Raw genomic sequence first — 20,186 nt, 5'->3', positions numbered from 1 at the left:
CTTTTTCCCTCCTCTTCACCTCCTTTGGGAAACCTAGAAAACAAAATCTTCCCACGGAAACTCCTCAGGGAGGTCCCGAGATCCGAGCTTGCGCACTCGGACTCCCCAGGCGGCGGTGCAGCCTTCGCGGCGAGTCCGCGGGGTCTCCGAGCACAAACCCAGCGCGGGCTCCGCGGTCGACGGGCGGGCGGGCGGGCGGGAGGGCGGCGCGGCGCGCGCGTGCGCGCCTCCCCACTTTGGCCCCCTACCCTGCAGCAAGGGTTGCGTGACGTAATGCAACCTCAGCATGTAGCGGCGCTATAAAGCAGGACAAGGCGGCGCGCCTCCCAGACGCAGAGTAGCTTGTGATTGGCTCGGGCTGCGGAACCTCGGAAACCCGAAAGCTAGGACCTTCCAGGTCCACAGCTGCCGCCCCCCGCGGCAGCGGCAGCGGCGAGCGCGGCCTCAGTCTGACTGGCGGCCGCGGCGGCGGCGGCAGCGGCGGCGAAGGCGGCGGCGGTCCCGTGGCGGCGGCGGTGACAGGTAAGGAGACTCCTGAGGAGAAACTCGGGAGCGTTGGCTCTGCCACGCTCCGCGTGTCTCCGCGAGGGGAGAGGCTCCCACCCAGCGTCTCGGGGAGGGCGAAGGGAACAATGGAAGTGGCGTCTAGTCCCCGAGCTTTCCCCTCAGCTGCCGGAGTCCCCGCTTCCTCCTCCGCCGCCATCGGAGGTCGGAGAAACGTTGGGGAGTGAGGGTCTCCTCCCCGGGCACCCCCCTCCTTTCCTAGACCGAAGCCTCCCGGGGGGAGCGAGAGCCGTCGTTTTGGCCGTCGGTGGTTTAGGGTGACAGGAAAATGGCGGAAAACAAAACGGTGGAGAGTGCGGCGTCCCCTCGGTATTTTCCCTCAACGACCCCCTCCACGATTCCCTCTCCCGCGCCCCGTGTCGCCGCGCCGGCTTGCCCGCTGGCGACGACGGCGGTTGCCAGGAGCTTTCGGCACGCCCGAGGGCTAGCGGGGCACGACCAGGGAAGTGGCCCGGGGCCGGGCGTGGGAGGGAGGGAGCGGGGATCCGGAGCCGTCAGAGCCTGGCTGGGTGGGGGGTGCCGTATGCCGTGTGCCGCAGCCGTCGCTGCCTCCAACACCACCATTTTGCTTGGCTCCGGGCTCCCACGTACGGCGGGGCCGCGGGAGCGAGGGGCGACGGGCGGCGGGGTGGGGGCAGCGCCCGCCGGTGACCGCTGCGCCGCGGGAGAGCAGGGAGGGCGACGCGGGGGACTCCTCCTCGGCCGGCTCTCGCCTCTCCGCTGCCAAGGCTCTCTTGTTCTCGCTCGCTTGAACATCAGTCGGCTGGGCGACACCGGAGAGGGCACGTGTGTGCCTTCTGCTGGAAATGATTGAAACTTGGCACGGTCGTGGGAAAGGGAGACTTCTGCGGGAAGAGTGCTGCGTCCAAAGCTGCAATATTGCTACTTGCCAGGGCTCCTTTGTCTATCTCTGCAAATACTACTTTCCCATTCTCTCGCTCAGCAGCCTTACCATTTCTCTTCTGTCCCTCGCCCTGTTGACATCACGGAGCAGCTTGCCCCTGAACGAGCTGTTTAGAAGAGGCAGATGAGAGTAAAATTTTATTTTTGTGTGTGTGTGTGTGTGTTCTCTGTTTCGCGTGCATTGATAGAGGGATGTTTACTTGAAGCATAGTTGCTTGGTTGATCTCGGTTCGATAACCTTGTGTGGTACATACACTCTTGAGAAGACTGAGCAGCTTACCTGCCTATTGGTTATTAACCACCATACATTCTTCCCTTACATTGTTTAGTATTGATCTTATTGAAACTTCCTATAGGTGAAAAAGTATTGCACTTTATCTCTGTGCTATTTATACAGTGTGGCACTTCCCATATTTGCCCTGTATGTTGTAATTTTCACACTTTATTGAGTGTTAGAGCAGATTTTTCTGTATGAATTTGGCAAAAATACACCTTGCCCTTGGTTGTTCTTTACTTTCCAAGTGAAGGTGTTTTAAAAATCCGAAGTAAAGAAGATTTTGCCTTAAGCAGTCGAATTCTAAATGTGATATTTTTATACTGTAGGTTTTGTTTTTTTTTTGGGGGGGGGGATCTGGTGGTGTCCTGGCTGCTTTTTAGATAAACACAGATTTGAACAGGTGAGATTTCACAACCTCACCTTACAAGTTTGAAGAGTAGAGAAAAACATTCTTAAGTTGTGTAAGAGAGATTTGGTTAAAAATGTCTTGACACATCTAATTTGTATTTTCATAATAGGTAAAGAACATTTCCCCAGAGAAAATGCATTGTTTTGAAGGACCAAAATAAAAAGAAATTTTGCAAAATTCACTTTTCAGTCTGTAAGGAAATCTACAGTTTCTTCAACTCACTTGTGCAAAGGTGATTAGCAAATTACTTATTCTTTTCTTTACTAATTACAAAAATTTAAAACCATAGAATAACATTTGTAATTATTGTATTAGTTATATGATAAAGAAATCAAATGATAAAGTTGAAGTTCGCATAGTACTTTTAAGTGTCAAAAATAAATCCTTATGGCATTTTTATTTAAATGTATGGATATACAGGTAATTTATGGTGAACTTGTTTAGCCTTTTGTCCTTATCTTGGATGACAGCAAGACAAAAACATACTAATTTGAAAGAAAGGCAAAATATACCTAAAAAGTCCTCTCAAATATCTACTTTTGTCCCTACGTGATTTACCTAATTATTTTGATACACAGAAATAATTAGCCACCGATAAAGATTATTTTTGTGTAGAAAGTATACAACTCAGACGTTTAATATAGCATTTGTCTTCACAATTCTTCTGCCTGTTGGGTAGTTAGAGAACATCACAGCAGGGGAAAATGCTTAGCCATACCACAGTACTTACTTTGGGTGGCATCATTCTAAAATTTTCATTAAGGACATAGCCCTCATGTGATGTGTCTCAATTTAACAAACACTTCTGAGTGAAAATAACAAATACCTTTTTAAAATTCACACAATTTTGGTTGTTTGGTTAGAATTTTTTGTTGCTGAGGCAATGCACATATGCAATTATAAGTATTATACTGAGTGGCAACATCTGGTTTCTGTTCTAATATGTCTGATTGTCTTAATACAGAGAATGAAACAGGTTGAGCTATTGCTCTAAAAACTTTCATAGAATAGCATGGTTTTATTAATCATTACTGGAAAATATCAGTTGTACAATTGCAAGCAAATGAAAGAAGCAATGCTAAATGTTTGTATGTGATTGATTTTATCTTTATCATATTTAGGAAGCAGTCATGTTTCATGATTCCTCAAAACTGTGAGACAAGAGACTGTAGTAGAGTGAGGCCAGAAGTCCTTACTGGTTCAAAGAACTCCGGGGAAACTTGTGATAGAACATTTTGCATTATAAGTAGAGCCCCAGAGCCAGAGGTGAATACAATATCTGCAGAGCTCCGCTGCAGGGCTGATCTGGGTCTGGAAGAAATGGATGAGAGCTCCTGGATGAAATTCACTAATACTAGACATCTGAGTCCTCTAGTAATGTATAAACAAACATACCAACTAGTGATCTGTCCTCATCTTATTCTTTTTCTTTATTACGTATATTTTAACTGGACCTCAGTCTTGCAGTTTTGTTCTTTTCCTTGTTTTTTATCATGTTCCTCTGGATCATCACCATCACTGTACCTCATTTTCCATTAGCTTGGCTTTACTTCCACTTAACTCTTTTGTGCATAGTTCTCACATAAAGCAACTAAGCAATTTGGGGTTTTTCTTTTCTTTTATAATGAACCTTGCATACCTGGTTGTAAGGCATATTTTCTATTTTTCTCAAAACAACTGATGTGGAGGTAAATGTATTTAAACTGTTTTTCAAACCATTTATTTTACAGATATTTGTGAAAGAACTTTGCTAAGTATGGATTCAGGTGGTGGAAGTCTTGGATTGCATACTTCAGATGCTAGGATGGCCCATACCATGATTATGCAGGATTTTGGTAAAGCATTTTCTTTTTTGTATCTTATGATTATAAAGTAAGAATATATTATAAATAAACAAGGAAATAGAACTACACTGAAATATTCACTAGGAAAATTGTACAGCTAATTTTCATAAAGGCATATATAAATAGTATAATAGTATAGGTCATTTAATTTGTAAGAAGCTTGGGATATAAAGATAGTATTTTACAAGAAATGACAAACTCTGCATAAGTGTTTATTTGTATCATGTGATAGTATATAATAGTTTTCTGATGTAGAAAATGTTAAATCACCTGTCTAAAATGTGCTTTAAGTTGCATTGTTCATGAAGCTAGAAAGGGATGGGCTTCTAGCAATACAAAGAATTAAGATGATTGTAAAGAGATAAAGGTAAATCATAAATTTGATAATTATGTTCAGATATCATTTCCTCAAAGGTACACCAACAAAATAACACTTCTTTTTAAAAAGATTCACACGTGTCTGTGTGTGTGTGCACATATGTGCCACGTGTGTGTAGGTGTCCACAACAGACTCCTAAAGCAGGCTTTGGCTCTCTTGGTGCCAGAGTTATGGGTGGCTGTAAGCTGTCTGACATGGGTGCTTGGGACTGAAAGCAGGTCCTCTAAGAGGGCAGCAAATACTCTTAATTAACCACTGAACAATTTTTACAGCTCACCACCTTTTCCCTTTTTTGCCCTAATAAAAAATTCCTTACTTCTATGCCCAATTTTTTCAGTGGCTTTAAAACAGCAATAATTTTGATGAATATGTTAAGACTACATTGATTGTCTAGAAAGAAACTAAATTTTGGGAAGATTGGTCTGAATGTTAAAGGAGGTAGTGGTGTACAAATTAAAAGAGACAAGAATCGGATCTTAAGAGTTGAAGATGAGATAGGATTTAAAGTAGAAAACAGAAATGATAAACAGTTGTAAGAAAGACACAGAACCTATAGGGTCATGTGGAATTAGTGAGTTGAAAGCAGCCATGGGCAAGTAGAACTAGTGATACTTTGCTTGCCTAAGAAAATGCTGCTACTATTCTCAATGTGGTTTAATATGCCATTTGCTGCCCTATTTTAAAGATCTCAGTTTTAAGGATTAGAGGAACTGTATTCTAGTCTTGATAGTGATGTTATCTAAGTTATGAACTTAACTGAATTACTGATCCACTTTTATAATGAGGTTGAGGTTCTCTTGAGTTCTGTGATTCTTTGACATTTGTCAGATAATACATCTGGGTACCTCAAGGTTGAATTTAGTAAGGATTGAGATGATTGTTAAGGTGATATATAAAGAAGTCATTAGTTTATTTTTCTAAAAGATGAGTGGGCTTTCTTGCTTATAAATGACTTAGAAATGATTTGGTATGGGTAAAAAAGTACAAGAATTGTAATAGTTAATCTTGGTTGGTGACTTGATTGGTGTGAGAGGATTTTAAATAGTTACTAAAGCTCATGTTTGGGTATTTTTTACACTTACCTTATAAGTAGGCATCACCATCTAACAGACTAGGGACCTAGATGCAATAAAATAGGAGAATGCCTGCTATCACAGGCATAATCTCCTTGTGTTTCCTTTTCTCCATGAGGTTAGCTCTACTACATGCTCCCTGCTCCATGCTCCATTCTCCCATGCTCAGCCTCTCTCACTTCGGTCCCTTAACAATGGAAGCAGGCGGAAATCTCTGAAACTGTGAGCCAAAATGAATCTTTAAAATTCTCTTCTCATGTTTAAATCACAGTAATGATAAAAGTGACCTAGGAAGAACTATTGATGAAAGGAAACAAGGTTAAATATTCAGATTTATTTTTTAGTCCTTAAAATACTTGTCTGGAGAGTTTATAAACTTTAAAATGCTAAAACCACTTATGTTTCAATTTAGGTTATAGACTAGAGGGATACTTGAATTTCAGTATACTAAACAAATTTTTATTTTAATGTCAACTTTGTAACTCTTCAGTAGCTTCAGTTTTTCCTTTATGTAGTATTTTATTTACTTTTAGTTGCTTGGGAAATAGGAGCTACATATTGAATTACTTTTTATACATTTTTTTCTTTTTCATTGAGAATAATTCATATGTCATACCATTAACCCCTTTTAAATTTTATATTTAAAGTAGTTATTTTTATTTGTATCTATATGTATTGTATATGCATGTTTGCCACATGCATGTTGGTACCTGTCAAAGTCAGAAGAGGGTATCAGATCCCTTGGAATTTTGTTATAGGCAGTTCTAAGCCACCTGATGAGGGCTGGGACTGAACTGGGGCCTTAAGGAAGAGCAGCAGGCGTTCTCAACTGCTGAACCATCTCTTCAGACCCTATTTTAAAGTTTATAATTCTGCATTTTAGTACACTTTGAAAATTTTGCATTGATTACCAGCCAGTTTTTTGTTTTGTTTTTGTTTTGTTTTGTTTTTGTTTGATTGTTTTTTTGAGACAGGGTTTCTTTGTGGCTTTGGAGCCTGTCCTGGAATTAGCTCTTGTAGACCAGGCTGGCCTTGAACTCACAGAGATCCGCCTGCCTTTGCCTCCCGAGTGCTGGGATTAAAAGCGTGCGCCACTGCAGCCCAGTCCAGCCAATTTTCAGATATATATTGTACTGAAAATTATCTCAAAATTTTAAAAATATAAAAATGAAGCAAAATTCCTCATACTTGTTAGCAGTTACTGCCTATCCCTTCTTTCTCCATCAGTTCTTAACAACCAGTAATTCAATTTATGGATTTACCTATTTTGAACAATTCCTATAAATACAATCATGTAATATATGGCCTTTAATGCGTGGCTTCTTTTACTTTAACACATTTTCATGTGCTATTTATGTTATTACACATATCAACACATAACTCTTATTACCAAATGATGTATTATAGGTGATCACATTATAGGTGGAAGAAATGTTTTCATTTGATACATTTCATGTATTGGGAAGGAGTGAGAAGATGGGAAGGTTTGCGAACTACTTCCAATTTTAGTTGGCATTGTCATAGTTATCTAAATCTTCTCTAAAGTGAACTAATGAAGTAAATGTTTCTATGCCAGAAAAAATAATTAGAGAGCTACTGCTTTTTGTTATATACCTATTCATGATTCAACTGCTTAGTTGTGTTTTTAAATGATAAGTCATTTTAAATTCCATTTTTATGATCTTTTAAATTGAAGTGGGTAAATCAGTCCCTACTGAATTTTTATATTGTGATAATACTGTTATTCTTAATTATAGTGAAATCAAGAGTTGCTAATATGAGTAATGTCTACTCATTTATTGATTTATGGTTTGTGATTGTGCTGTTCTAGAATATGTTTCCATTTGTCCTTAGTAAGTAGATTTTGAATTTTTTGTAGTTATACAGCTTTGTGTCACAAGGTGTCCAAATTCTGTAAGGTTCTCATTTGAGACTATGAGATGAATATTGTATAGAAAATTGAAAGAATTAATTTACAAGTTAATAAATCAATTTCTTTTGAAGGATTGTTAAGATTTAAAAGTTTATAATATTATGTTATAGAATATTTTTGCTGATGTTTGAGTACAGAGATTGAACTTACAGTCAGTGGCATTGAGTTTAATAAGATTTTAGTGTTGGAAAGGTAAGTGTTGCTTTGAAACTTATAAAACAAAATGGCCTTAGATACTAGCCAAAGACAGATTGCTAAGAATTTTTTTTGCTGTCACTCCAATGTGGTGCCAGATAACATTTGAAAAAATCCTCACAAAATGGAAAGTACGTTGTTAGAATTTACCATTTGTTGTTGCTTGTTTATCTCATTGATTCACATCTGAAAGAATCATATGTAACTTTTAACTAGTAAGATAAATTCTTCATGCCATTAGGTACTACTAAATACATTTTAAAATAATATTTAAATGAGTTTCTATGTGCTAGCTCTTTTAATTCTTCTCAAAATGTTACTGTAGTATTGTCCAATTTGCTTAATTTTATAAATCTCTCTTTTAAAACTTATCTAGGATAAGAAACAAAATTTTTCCTCTTAGGAGAATAGAAGAAGAAGAAAATAATACTACAACCCTGAGTCAAAGGATGACTACAGCTAACCTCTCTAAAATATAATTTTGGGTGGCTAGCGAGATGGTTCACCAGGTGAAGTACTTACCATGAAAGCTCAACAACAACCTGATAATTACAGGTTAATGGAGAGAAGCAACTCCACAAAGTTGTCCTTTGGGGTTCTACCCGTATTTTATATGCACAGCAGTAATAAATACATTTTTTTAAAAAATATATTTTTTTATAAAAATGGAGAAAACACACTTATTTTGAGGATTAAATGAGATTTATGTGTATGTGTGTATATGCTCTGTCTCTCACACACATATATAGTATAAGGTTTCTTAATGCATTGTTAGCAAATAATAAATATTACCTATGTGTATCTGAATAAATGACATTTTTAAGGAAGTACAGCTCATTTATAGCTGAGTAAATGAATTTGATTTTTGAATTTAATGAAATGTAACAAATGAACTGATAAGAAAGCAAAATTATGGATCTTTTTAGTCTGAGTAATTTGACGTTATTTTGCAGTACTCATTAGTTCTTGGTTTAGATTCTTTAAGATCTTTGGTTCAGTTTAAAGAAGTACAATCAGGGTAAACAAGTATATTTAGCTTCATTTTGGTTTAAGTTTGATGGATTTTGACCTATTCTAGGTTGGTGAACTTTGAATCATTTATTTTCTTAGAATCAGCTTAGCCAGTTTAATCTGAGCATAGGCCAGCACTAGCATTATTTTAGCCTTCCATCTTTCCCCACTATCTAATCATAAATCAAACTAATCTCCAAGAATATTTTGAAATATTAGGATTTCCTGAATATTAAATTATTGATCTGTAAAAACAATTTTATGAAATAATAATCTTAACATTTACATATATAGAATTCCATTATTAGAAATTTAATAGGCTTAATATTTAATTTTCTTTGATAAAGCTATCATTTCTAGTTTGGATAAATGCGAGACTTGAAACTCTACTCTGTCCTCATCTCTTAATTTTCTGTAGTAAAAAGCGACAAAAAATACTTTTTAAATATATACTCTATTTGTCTACCAGTTTTGTAGTGTTGTGGTTATGTTCTTTTTTTGTTTATTTTTGAGATTATAATATATAATTTCTTCCCTCTCTTTCCTCTCTCCAGACCCCTCTCCTAGATCCCTGCTTACTTTATTTCAAATTCATGGCCTCTTTTCTCATTGATGTATATTGATAAATATTTTTTAATACATATATATTTATAAGTATAACCTGCTTAGTCTGTATAATACTACTTGCATATATGTTTTCAGGTCTGACTGTTTGGTATTGGATAAGCAGTGGGTGTGCTCTTTCTTGAGGAAGACTATTTCTCACACTTTGAACATTTTTTAGTTTAAGGTAGCTCCTTGTGTAGGTTTGAAGTCTTGTGTCTGTTTTGGCATGTCTATTGTTATGTTCTTTTGATGTAATTTAGGATTTAGGTGAGAACTGAAGAATGTTGAGAAGAATTTAGAATAGTTGAAAGGGAGAATGTGTGTGTTGGCATGTGCCTGTAATTCCAGAATGCCTGAGGCAGAGTCAGGTCAAGTAGGAGTTATAGGTCACCCTTGACTACATAACCAGTTTGAGGCCAGCTTAAACTGCATGAGGCCCTGTCTCAAAAATCAGTACAATTATAGTAATGATTCCCAAGACCTCTGAAAAATCAGTTTTCTTTTCATTCTTAGCTTTTATCATTAATGGTAGAAACTGGTTTCCAGCTTTAACTAACATCCTGATGAATTGCTTATAAATAGAGAGCATTGTGTATCTCTAGTAGTGCCTTACTTTACATTTTCTCAGATAGTACTTTATAAGAAAGTAATCATTATGTATATGTATTGGTGTATATGTATATGTCCTAGTGTTTATGTTCAGGCAATGTACTGGTGCATTTCATATAGATAATGCATTATAAGTAGACCCACAAACTCTTAATTTATCGTACCACCTCAGGGTAGCAAAACTCAAAATTCCTCATGAAGAGAATCTATTCTCTTACAATATTTACAATGGAAGTGGGAGCTGGTGCTTACCATGCTTCTCAAGAGAAAAATTAAAATTTTCTCCCTGTTGCAAACTTATTATCAAGCTAAATCTTAGTCTGATATGAGTTAACATTCGTTTCTCTAAAATCAGGTATTAAAACATGCTAAGGTTTTGGATATAGAAATTTCTTTAAGTTAAAGAATTTCTTGGGAGGTTTATGGCTATATGTTTTGTGATATGCTATTATATTAACTCATAACAGTATCCCTTTTTCTCATTTTGCTTTCATTTTTCACAAATATATAGTCATTGAAAGTAGGAAAAATTAGTATAGTTAAGGTCTTGTATACTTTTTATTCATTTTCCTCAATGCTGGTATCCTATTTAACAATAGTACAGTATCAAACCCAGAAAATTAAAGTTTTAGGTAATTTTTGTTATCTAAAACCATATACCTTGTTCTTCTATTGTTTGGACATACATTGGCTTGTGGATTTAAAATTTTTTATTTGTACTTTTTTTTACAATTTCACATATGTATCCCTTGCATTCTGACTACTCTTGCCTCCTACTTCATACCAGCCCTGTTCACTCTTCTCCCCCCAAATTTTTTTTTAAATGTTCATCTCTCTCTTTCACTCTGTGACCCACATAGATTATCCTGGGCCATTGTACAATGGGGTGTAGAGCTATTCTTTGGAACGTGGTGGACTCAGCAGAGGTTATACAAGTAAAGACAGTGATTTCTCTTTCTCCCATATAGCTAGCAGTTCACAGGTAAAGGATTGATCCCTGTGAGTTCTTTTGCATTCTTTGACTGATTGTTAATAGGACTTGTCTTGTGGGGGCAAGTACAAGTAACTATAGTTATGTGAGTAAGGATTTCAGTAGTCTAGGGAATGCCATTTCTAACTCTTCACTTTATCTTTAGGTCTTACATACATCTTTAACTCTCCCACCACCTCTTCTTTAATTTTCTCTTAGCTTTTGAAGAGGTGATTTAAATAAATTGTTTAAGGATGGACCCTCATCTGTCATTCATTTTCTTCATTTTGTGTAGTAAATCCATGTCAAGATAAATTTTTGTAGATTTATTCTGGTTGTTGGTTCTATCAGTACCCTTATTACTCTTTGTAACTAAGTGTTACCTTGTGATAAGGATGTGCCAGTGTTGATTTAGCTAAACATTTATCTGCTGATGGACTGATATTTGGAAAGTGTTTATTTTTTACTCTTATGAATAAAGCTACTATGAACTGTTATGAACAGTTATGAACATTTAAGTATAGTTTCTGTGTAAACATGTTTTACATTTTCTGTGGAGAAATTTCCTAGAGTGCAATTGTTGCTTTGTTTAGAAAATGAATGTTTAGTTTTGTCAGAAACTGCCAAACTGTTTTTCACTGAATGACTTAATATTTTACATTCACCCAAAACATATAAAAGATACATTTTTCTCTATCTTCAGCAGCTGTGTTTTTTATTTTAGTTATTTTAATTACAGTGTGGTGATGTCTTATTATGGCTTTTTTGCTTTTAAATGACAATAAATTACTTTTAAGATCTTAACTTACATATTTTTTTTTTGGTTTATTTACACGAAACCAAATTGGATCTCTAACCCAATTCCTAATTAGTGATGATTTTTTATTACAGTTAAATTATCAACAATGCTTTTTAAGTTTTATATATATATATAAATATATTCATCCAGATATCTAGTACAAACTTAAACTATTTTATAGAACTAGATATTATTGAATATAATATTTTATTAATAAAATAACTTTATCCTTTTTAAAATAATTGTTTGTATTGTAGTGGCTGGAATGGCTGGAACTGCACATATCGATGGAGACCATATTGTTGTTTCAGTTCCTGAAGCTGTATTAGTTTCTGATGTTGTCACAGATGATGGGATAACTCTTGATCATGGCCTTGCAGCCGAAGTTGTCCATGGGCCTGATATTATTACAGAGACTGATGTAGTAACAGAAGGTGTGATTGTTCCTGAAGCTGTACTTGAAGCTGATGTTGCCATTGAAGAAGATTTAGAAGAAGATGATGGAGATCATATCTTAACTTCTGAACTAATTACAGAAACCGTTAGGGTACCAGAGCAGGTTTTTGTAGCTGATCTTGTTACTGGTCCAGATGGACATTTGGAACATGTGGTTCAAGATTGTGTTTCAGGTGTTGACTCTCCCACAATGGTATCAGAAGAAGTTCTTGTAACTAATTCAGATACAGAAACTGTGATTCAAGCAGCTGGTGGTGTTCCTGGTTCTACTGTTACAATAAAAACCGAAGATGATGATGACGATGATGACGTCAAGAGCACTTCTGAAGACTACTTAATGATATCTTGTAAGTGAAACATAAAGTCAATTACTTGGGAGATTAATTTCTGTAATTTAGAAAGGTATTCTGGGACTAAGGATATATTTCATAAAAATAATACAAGCAATCTTTTTTTGAAAATAATTTTAAAGCTGTGGTGTTGAGCTTTCAAAGGTGTGCTTTTTGAGCTTACATATATTTTTAATATACTCTGAAATTGCAAACCAAAGAAATATGTGTTTGAAAGGCTTGATAGAAATATTAATTGATATGAAATTTCTGTGATAAATATATATATATTTCAAAATGAGCAGTAAATTATGTTATTACTGCTTCTTAAAAACAATATGCTGGCATTGTTAATAAACTTTTACATACGAACATAAGCATAATATGCTTAGATAAGTTATGTGAATTTATAAATTTTTCAATCAAAACATAAACTTCATGTCCTTACATATTTTTTAGATTACATTTTATTTTGATTGAATGATTATATGTATTCATATGTGGTCTATGGAAAACTAATGCATTAGTTTCAGACTACTTACAGCACTGTCTGAAGGAAGATAGAACTATTTTATGTTCACTTTGGGTGACAGATTTGCGAGACCAACCATCAAATATATCCCATGATATGTTTTTGATGGTGTTTATAAAATGATAGCATACTTGTGTTGAATGCTCAAACTCCTATGTTCTGTCCCCAGCACACACACATGAATGCAATGCATGCACACAGGCCTGTTTAAAAAGAGTGGGTATATTCTTTATATATTTTGAAGGGATCATGTTTCAAATAGCAAAAAGTAGATAAAGGCTTTTAACTTTTTCAGATGTATTTTTTCTTTTAAAAATAAAAATGAAACACAGGGAAGGGAATCACTATGCAGAAAGTCTGTATGTGTGCCTGTGTGCTTATACAATGATTCTATGTTATAAATATGTTAGTGATTTTAAAACTAAAACAACAAACTAGATTTATTTAATTTTTAAGCATAATTATAAAGTCTATTATGTTAACCTTTCTTTTGCAAGCACTTGTTTTTTGAGACAGAGTCTTACATAGTGCAAGCTGGCCTCAAAGTTGTTAGGTACCCAAGACAAACCTTGAACTTCTGCTCTTCTGAACTCTTTTTTTCTATGTCTGAACCACTAGGATCGTAGGCATGTGCCATCATACCCAGTCTGGAAATAATTTGCCAGTAAATATTTACATTTTCTTTAAGAGAATTATGTGCACTACTAACAGATTTTGGGAATGTTATTACCTATTCTTACATGTATGTGTCTTGCTGGGACAACTCCATATTTACATACTAACTTGACACTAAAAGCTAGGACTTCCAGATAAGATGTTATAGTAAAATTTATTAGTATCTCTATATTAAAATAACTGCAATATACATTCAAAAGTTATTCATTAAATTAAACTAGTATTAAAGTGCTAGAAAGTTTAGACATTGTGTTTTATAGGTAATTATAACTTAATATTTGTTTTTGTTTTTTCTTAAAGTTAGTTTTTTCATTTTACATACCAACCACAGTACCTCCTCTCTCCCCTCCACCTGCTCCTCTCCTACCCCCCAATCCACTCCTTATATAGGGTAATGTCTCCCATAGAGAGTCAACAACAAAGTCTGGCATATCAAGTTGAGGCAGGACTGAGCCCCTCCCCCTGTATCTAGGCTGAGGAAGGTATTCCCATAGGGAATGGGATCCAAAAAGCCAGTTCATGCACTATGGATAAATGCTGGTCTCATTGCCAGGGGCCCTCAAAACTGCCGAAGGCGCACAACTGTTTACCATATTCAGAGGGCCTTTTGGTAGCCCATGCTGATAATTTTGCTAAATGAGGTGAAGGCAGGAGCATCACAAGTTTGAGGCCAGCCTGAGCTACACATTATCATTTGTTTTTAAATTTTTTTAAAGAAAAAGACAATTCTAAGTTTGGTACCATGGTGTGTGCCTGTAATCTGGATGTAGAGAGACAGGAGGATCGTCAGAAAGAGTCATTAATTTTTTTAGACGATTTAAGTTAGAAAATTTATCTTTTTATTTTAAATAATAAAATATAAGATAAAACAAAAACTAACACATCAGAGTTGAACAAGACAAACAAACTTAAGGAAAAAAAGCCCAAAAGAATGTACAAGAATCAGAAATTCACTTATTTGTGTACCCAGGAATCCCATAATGACAAATGAAGAGATTTCTTCCCTTTTAGGCTGATAGAATTTAATTGAAAATTAAAAAGAAGATTGTATTATTAGCATGTTATTTAAACAACAGTGATTTAGTTTTAGGGTGACCTTAAGCTAGAGATGGATTACTTCTTAATTATTTGTGAGAGAAAAGCAGCAACAGTTTAAAAACTTTCTTTAGAACTTAATCATGTACAGTGAATAATCCAATCTCACAAAGGCAAGCATTGTGTGGGTTTTTTTTCTCCTATGTGGAATCTACAGGGGTGAGTGGGCTAGAGGAAATGAAAATAAAGTATTAGGGATCTGGAACCAGAAGAGAAAAGTGAGAAGAGAGCAGGAAAGATAACAAAGTGATAGAGGGTGTAAATATGATCAAGGTACATTATATACATACACGGAAATGTCATAAAAATAGATCTTTGTACAAGTAGTATATGCTAATAAAATAATACAATATATATACATATACACAAAATCAAATACTTTCTTATATTATCCATGAACTCTAATTTTCCTACCCATTCTCACAAGTGCAGAGACTCGAGGCATGTTTTACTAAGTCCAATTTAGAATTTTTTTCATGAAAATTTTTACAAATCATAGAAAATATTTTTGTAAGCTGTGACTGACTACTCAGAACATTCCCACTTTTTTAACTATTTTAATAGTTATATTTCTATTTGAACTATTTACTCTTAAAATTTTATTTTTATTCTCTTCATCTTTTTAATCTTAATTACCTTTTGATGTCTGGTGGCTATTCAGTCAAGAATTATAGCACAAATAGCCTTTAAAAACTCCATGTTAAATTAAGAGGTCCTTTACAAAATGCCCCTAAATATAGACTTTCCAAAATAGTTAAGGGCTGCAGTTGAAGACTTCTAACAGACTCTATCTTCCATAAATATTACTATAAGGAAATTTTATCAAGTAGCAGAACTTTAGAGTTAGAGAATTTGTTTTCTGTCATTTTGAGGCGCATCTGAATTTAATCCATGTTCAAAACAAACCTCACAAGTTCTTTATCCTACCAGATGAATAACATTGTCCACTCGTGCTAAGTAACTTTGAAATTAGTATACAGTAACTATGTTGGTCTAATGTTCCAAATGAACTCTTTAAAAACTCTAATATATTCAAGAAATTTATGGGTGATTATTTCCTTTGTGAAAAGCTTCACTGGAATAAGGAATCTCCTTTATAAATGACCCATTGTAGTGTAACTAAGACTTTTTATGTATGAAATTGAATTTATGTACGAAAATGCATTTAAACATCACCAATTTTAAGAGTAGAAGAAAAATGTTTACTTTTTTCAACTTTAAAAATATAACTAAATTAGCAAGATACAATTTATAGTACAAAATTCAAATAGTATTTAAATTAATTTTTGTTCATATATTAACAGTAGAATCACCATCACGTCAATCAATTTTAAAAGTTTTAATTATACCAGAATTAAACCTGATAAGCTCTTAAAGATACTCCCCACTCTTATTTACTTCCAGGTAGCAGTAAATTTGGTTCATAAATTTTGCTTATTTTATTTACATATTTAATATGAATGGAATTGTGTAATATGCGATGTTTCCTTTCTGTCTTAGTGTTTCTCAAAGATCATCCATATGATAGCACTTACTATTATGATAATTATTTTTTATTATCAAGTGATATTCCATTATAGGTATATACTAATTTTGCTTAATTATCTATCATTGATGGACAATTTCGTGGTTTCTACTTCTTAAATATTATGAATAACGATGATAGAAAAAATGTGTACAAGATTTGTTGGGGTAAATGCTTTCTTTTCTTTTGGATATATACTTGAGCATGGCATACTATTGAAATTTAAATGTGATTTCTTTCTTTTCTTTTCTTTCTACATTATAAAAGAGATCCTTTGTTCATTGTTTAATCACAATGTTATATTAGTATATTGTATAGTTATATAATAGCCACACCATTATTTTTTTATGTATTACAACAGTGGCAAACTCAAAAGCCTTTGTCGTTTTAAAAAGAAGGCCATCAGTTTGGGGATGAGTGAGGTGAGCATGGGAGACATGAGAGAGAGGAAGGAAATGATGTAATTATATTTTAATCCATTTTTTAGAATGAGTATTATACTGTATATCGCAATAAAATGGAATTTTAATCAGATTGTGCCAGTGATCTACAAAAGAATATTGAATATTTCAAGCCTTTTCAGTGCTGGCAAACAGTATACCTTACTTATGCTCTTGTCTTTAATGCTAGTAGAATTTTGTGGATGTGTTATATTGCTCACCTAGAAGGTGGGTTCAGAAACTATAGTGTGGTGTATGCCTTAAAATAAGCCAAAAAATTAAGCTTGAATCTTTTAAGTATTTATTTTTTATCTATATTAAGAACAGTCACTGAAAGGCAAGTAGTAATCCTTTCCTATAATTTCAGTACTGGAGAGCCAAGGCAGAAAGTTTGCAAGCTCCAGGCCAGCAGCTCTATGTCCTAAAATTGATTAGTAAGAAAAATATGTGAAAATTTATTTCTTAAGTCATTTTGTTTCCTAGTAAAACTTTGTTAATGTTGTATTTTCTGTAGCTAAGAATATAGAATAAATACTGGTAAAGCTGGTAGCTAAACTCTTCAAAGTTCACACCACCTTTAAAAATAGCCATCATTTATGAGCTAAAAATACAGAACAAATTCAGTTGCTTCATATATTTCAAAATTGTTCATTCTGAGATACTTAGTCTAGTCAGAAAACAATGGGTACATTAAATATTAAAAGTATGAAGCTTTTTTTTAAGTAGAAGTAAAATCAGAAAGAACACCAACAGAAAAAGTGATTAGGGCATATCAACTATAATTTCAATGTTTACAGGTAAAATTAAGATATATAGTTTAGAACTAGCCAAAAATATTTCATTACAAAAATCTTTTATTTCAATTATTTTAAATTACTGTGTTTTAGAAGGAAATATGGTCACTTAATTTATGTGTAATAATGACATATTTATCAAATGAGTATATTTTATTATTTTATCAATTTTCAAATATTCCAACCTCCCAAATTTGTTGGGTCTTTAAAAATGTGTTCTATGAATCCTGCTTTCAAATCATGAATGAGCCAGAGCTTGTTCCTTAAATATTAACTTATTTTTTAAAATATTTTATGATCTCATCATTTTATTTGTTATTAGTAAGAAAAACTTGTAAGCAATATATATATATATGTATATATTCATCTTAATTTATGAAATTGTCACCCCAGAATTGCTAAAAATACATTTATGTGATTAGGAGCTTTAGTGGAATAGAAATATTTAGATAATTCTTGTGTCATTTGAGTGCTAGCTTTTATTGACAATAGACTATAACTTATAAATGGAATGGAATCACTTATATTTAAAAAAAAGATAAAATAACTTTTCAGTGTTAAAATAATTTGTGAAGTGCTTTCATTGTTTTCCATTTCATATAGAAAAAACAGCATTTTTGATGACATACCAAACTTGAAACTGAACTAGGGAAAATGTAGATTTTCATTTAGATCTGCTTTAATTTTTAAGAAGTACCAAGATTATACCTCTTTAATGCATTTTATTCTATTTTTCATATTTCTAAAATTGTTAGATATTAGATAAATACTAGGGCTTCAGTCTTTTATATTTCATGTTTGGTATTCTGAAATACGTAATGGCACAATTTTGGTTTAGATTATGCTTTAGTTTTTATAGGAACAGTATTGGAAGTAAAATGGTAGGGACATACTTATAGAGAATATATTGCTTGAATATGACTTATGGTTGTTATAAGATTGTTAGTAGAATATATTCTAATATATTTACTATATTTAATATATTAATATATATTTCATAGTGATATGTTGTATCCTCAGAAACTGTAGAACAGAATAAAACTATATATGCATATTGAAAATCTTTAGTAATAGTCTCAAATATGGTTGCTTTACCTTACTATATGACTTTTATTCATGCGCTCTGAATCATCAAGTTTTTTATGAGGAAAAAGTACCATTCAGTTAGGTATTATCTATGTTTCTGATTTTAAAAGAAAGCATATGTTTACACATACACAAAATTTGTGTTTTGAAATTTGTTTCAAATGCCTCAACAGAATTTTGAGCTCTTAGATAATATTTCATGATGAGTAATGAAAAGTTCTTTTTACTAAAATCATTTAGGTATGTTTTATTTTTTCTTTTAAAATAATAGGCTTTATAAATTAGTTGTTTTTAGAAAGAACTGCTTTTTAATTCAGGATTTATGTAAATTTATGAATCATATTTTTTTCTGTTACAGATTTTAATGATACAATTTTTACATAAAATACAGTCAATGCTTTATTTCATAATTACATGTAAAATGAATACCTAAGTAGATAATACCCCTCTTTTCTCATCTAAAGCTTGATGCTTGAGTGAATATAAAAACATTATATATGAAAAGGCAAAGGCACAGTTTTTGAAGTCACCACTTACTTATGTTAAAATTGTATTCTCTATAGTTTTAAGGATAACATTAATATCACAGGAGCACTATATGTGATCTGTAGTGCATAGATATTCATGAACTGCCAAAATCATATGTTCTATTCAAGAAATATGGCCTACCTAAATACATGTTTGCTTTTTTTAATTTTAATATGTCTTATACAGAGACATGATGTGGGTAATAAGATGTAATTTAAAAATATTTTTATGTAATTCTGTTCTTGTGTATTGTTTTCATGAAACAGATTTTTTTGTGACTGCATAATAGGTCACTAAGGGACTATAGTGGGTAGGTGGTTAAAACATTTTAATTTTGCCATTATGCTTACCACTCATTAAATGTCAGAGGTAATTTTTAACTGAAATAGTTTCCTTTATATTTTGCAGTGGATGATGTGGGAGAGAAGTTAGAACATATGGGGAACACACCATTAAAAATCGGTAGTGATGGCTCACAAGAAGATGTTAAAGAAGATGGATTTGGTTCAGAAGTGATAAAAGTATATATATTTAAGGCAGAGGCTGAAGATGATGTTGAAATAGGTACAGAACTCTTTTAATTCCATGATATAAGAGACATTAGAATTCTTACCTTTCATGGGGATTATTCTAAAGTTCTCAAAGACAAAAATGTTCACAGGCTTCTTAATGTATTTCTAAAACTGTAATGAATATCTACATATAAAGTGGAGTGAGGACGATTCTGATATGAAACTATTATGACATAAAATCGTAAAACAAATGAAAATAATTGAAATTATAATAAGGATTATAATGAGTGTTAAAGAGCATTGATAACAGAGGCAGGTATTTTGGATTTTAAAACTACTTCTAGCACTTAACTGAGAAACCTTCAATGACTTGTATGATCTTCTCTGTCTTGTTTCTTATGATGGACATAATGATTATGACTACCTCATAGAGTTTTTATGAGAAAAAAGTGGTAAATATATATATATAGTGCTCGGTGTGTAAGTATGACATAAATGTTAACACCTGAAATGAGGGATAAATGTTCAAACTATAATTTACATGAATATTTTAAGATACTTAGAAGTTTGCTAAAATTTTTAAATGCTCTCTATATCCTCTTCATTAATTCAGGGATTTATTTCATGATATGTTTATAGTTT

At 33.9% G+C, this 20,186-nt stretch overlaps 1 protein-coding gene across 4 annotated transcripts in view; it reads left to right on the top strand.

Moving 5' to 3' along the window:
* The first annotated feature begins 380 nt into the window (after positions 1-380).
* Positions 381-20,186, top strand: part of Znf711 (ZFX family zinc finger ZNF711) — a 28,880-nt gene continuing 9,074 nt past the window's right edge. Inside the window, exons 1-6 of one of the 4 annotated variants that reach the window (XM_085684672.2) lie at positions 381-522; positions 2,263-2,385; positions 3,275-3,419; positions 3,884-3,988; positions 11,830-12,375; positions 19,441-19,596. In XM_085684672.2, the coding sequence (XP_085540798.1) occupies positions 3,910-3,988; positions 11,830-12,375; positions 19,441-19,596 (781 nt within the window). In that variant the 5' untranslated portion in view covers positions 381-522; positions 2,263-2,385; positions 3,275-3,419; positions 3,884-3,909. The remainder of the gene's footprint in view (positions 523-2,262; positions 2,386-3,274; positions 3,420-3,883; positions 3,989-11,829; positions 12,376-19,440; positions 19,597-20,186) is intronic. The other 3 variants (XM_085684671.2, XM_085684676.2, XM_085684675.2) reach the window with 3 other exon arrangements.

This window comes from Myodes glareolus, chromosome X (assembly GCF_982192425.1).
Source record: "Myodes glareolus chromosome X, mMyoGla1.1, whole genome shotgun sequence".
Taxonomy (NCBI): Eukaryota; Metazoa; Chordata; class Mammalia; order Rodentia; family Cricetidae; genus Myodes; species Myodes glareolus.
Note: the sequence above shows the minus strand (reverse complement) of the source record. Positions and strands in the feature narration are given on the sequence as shown.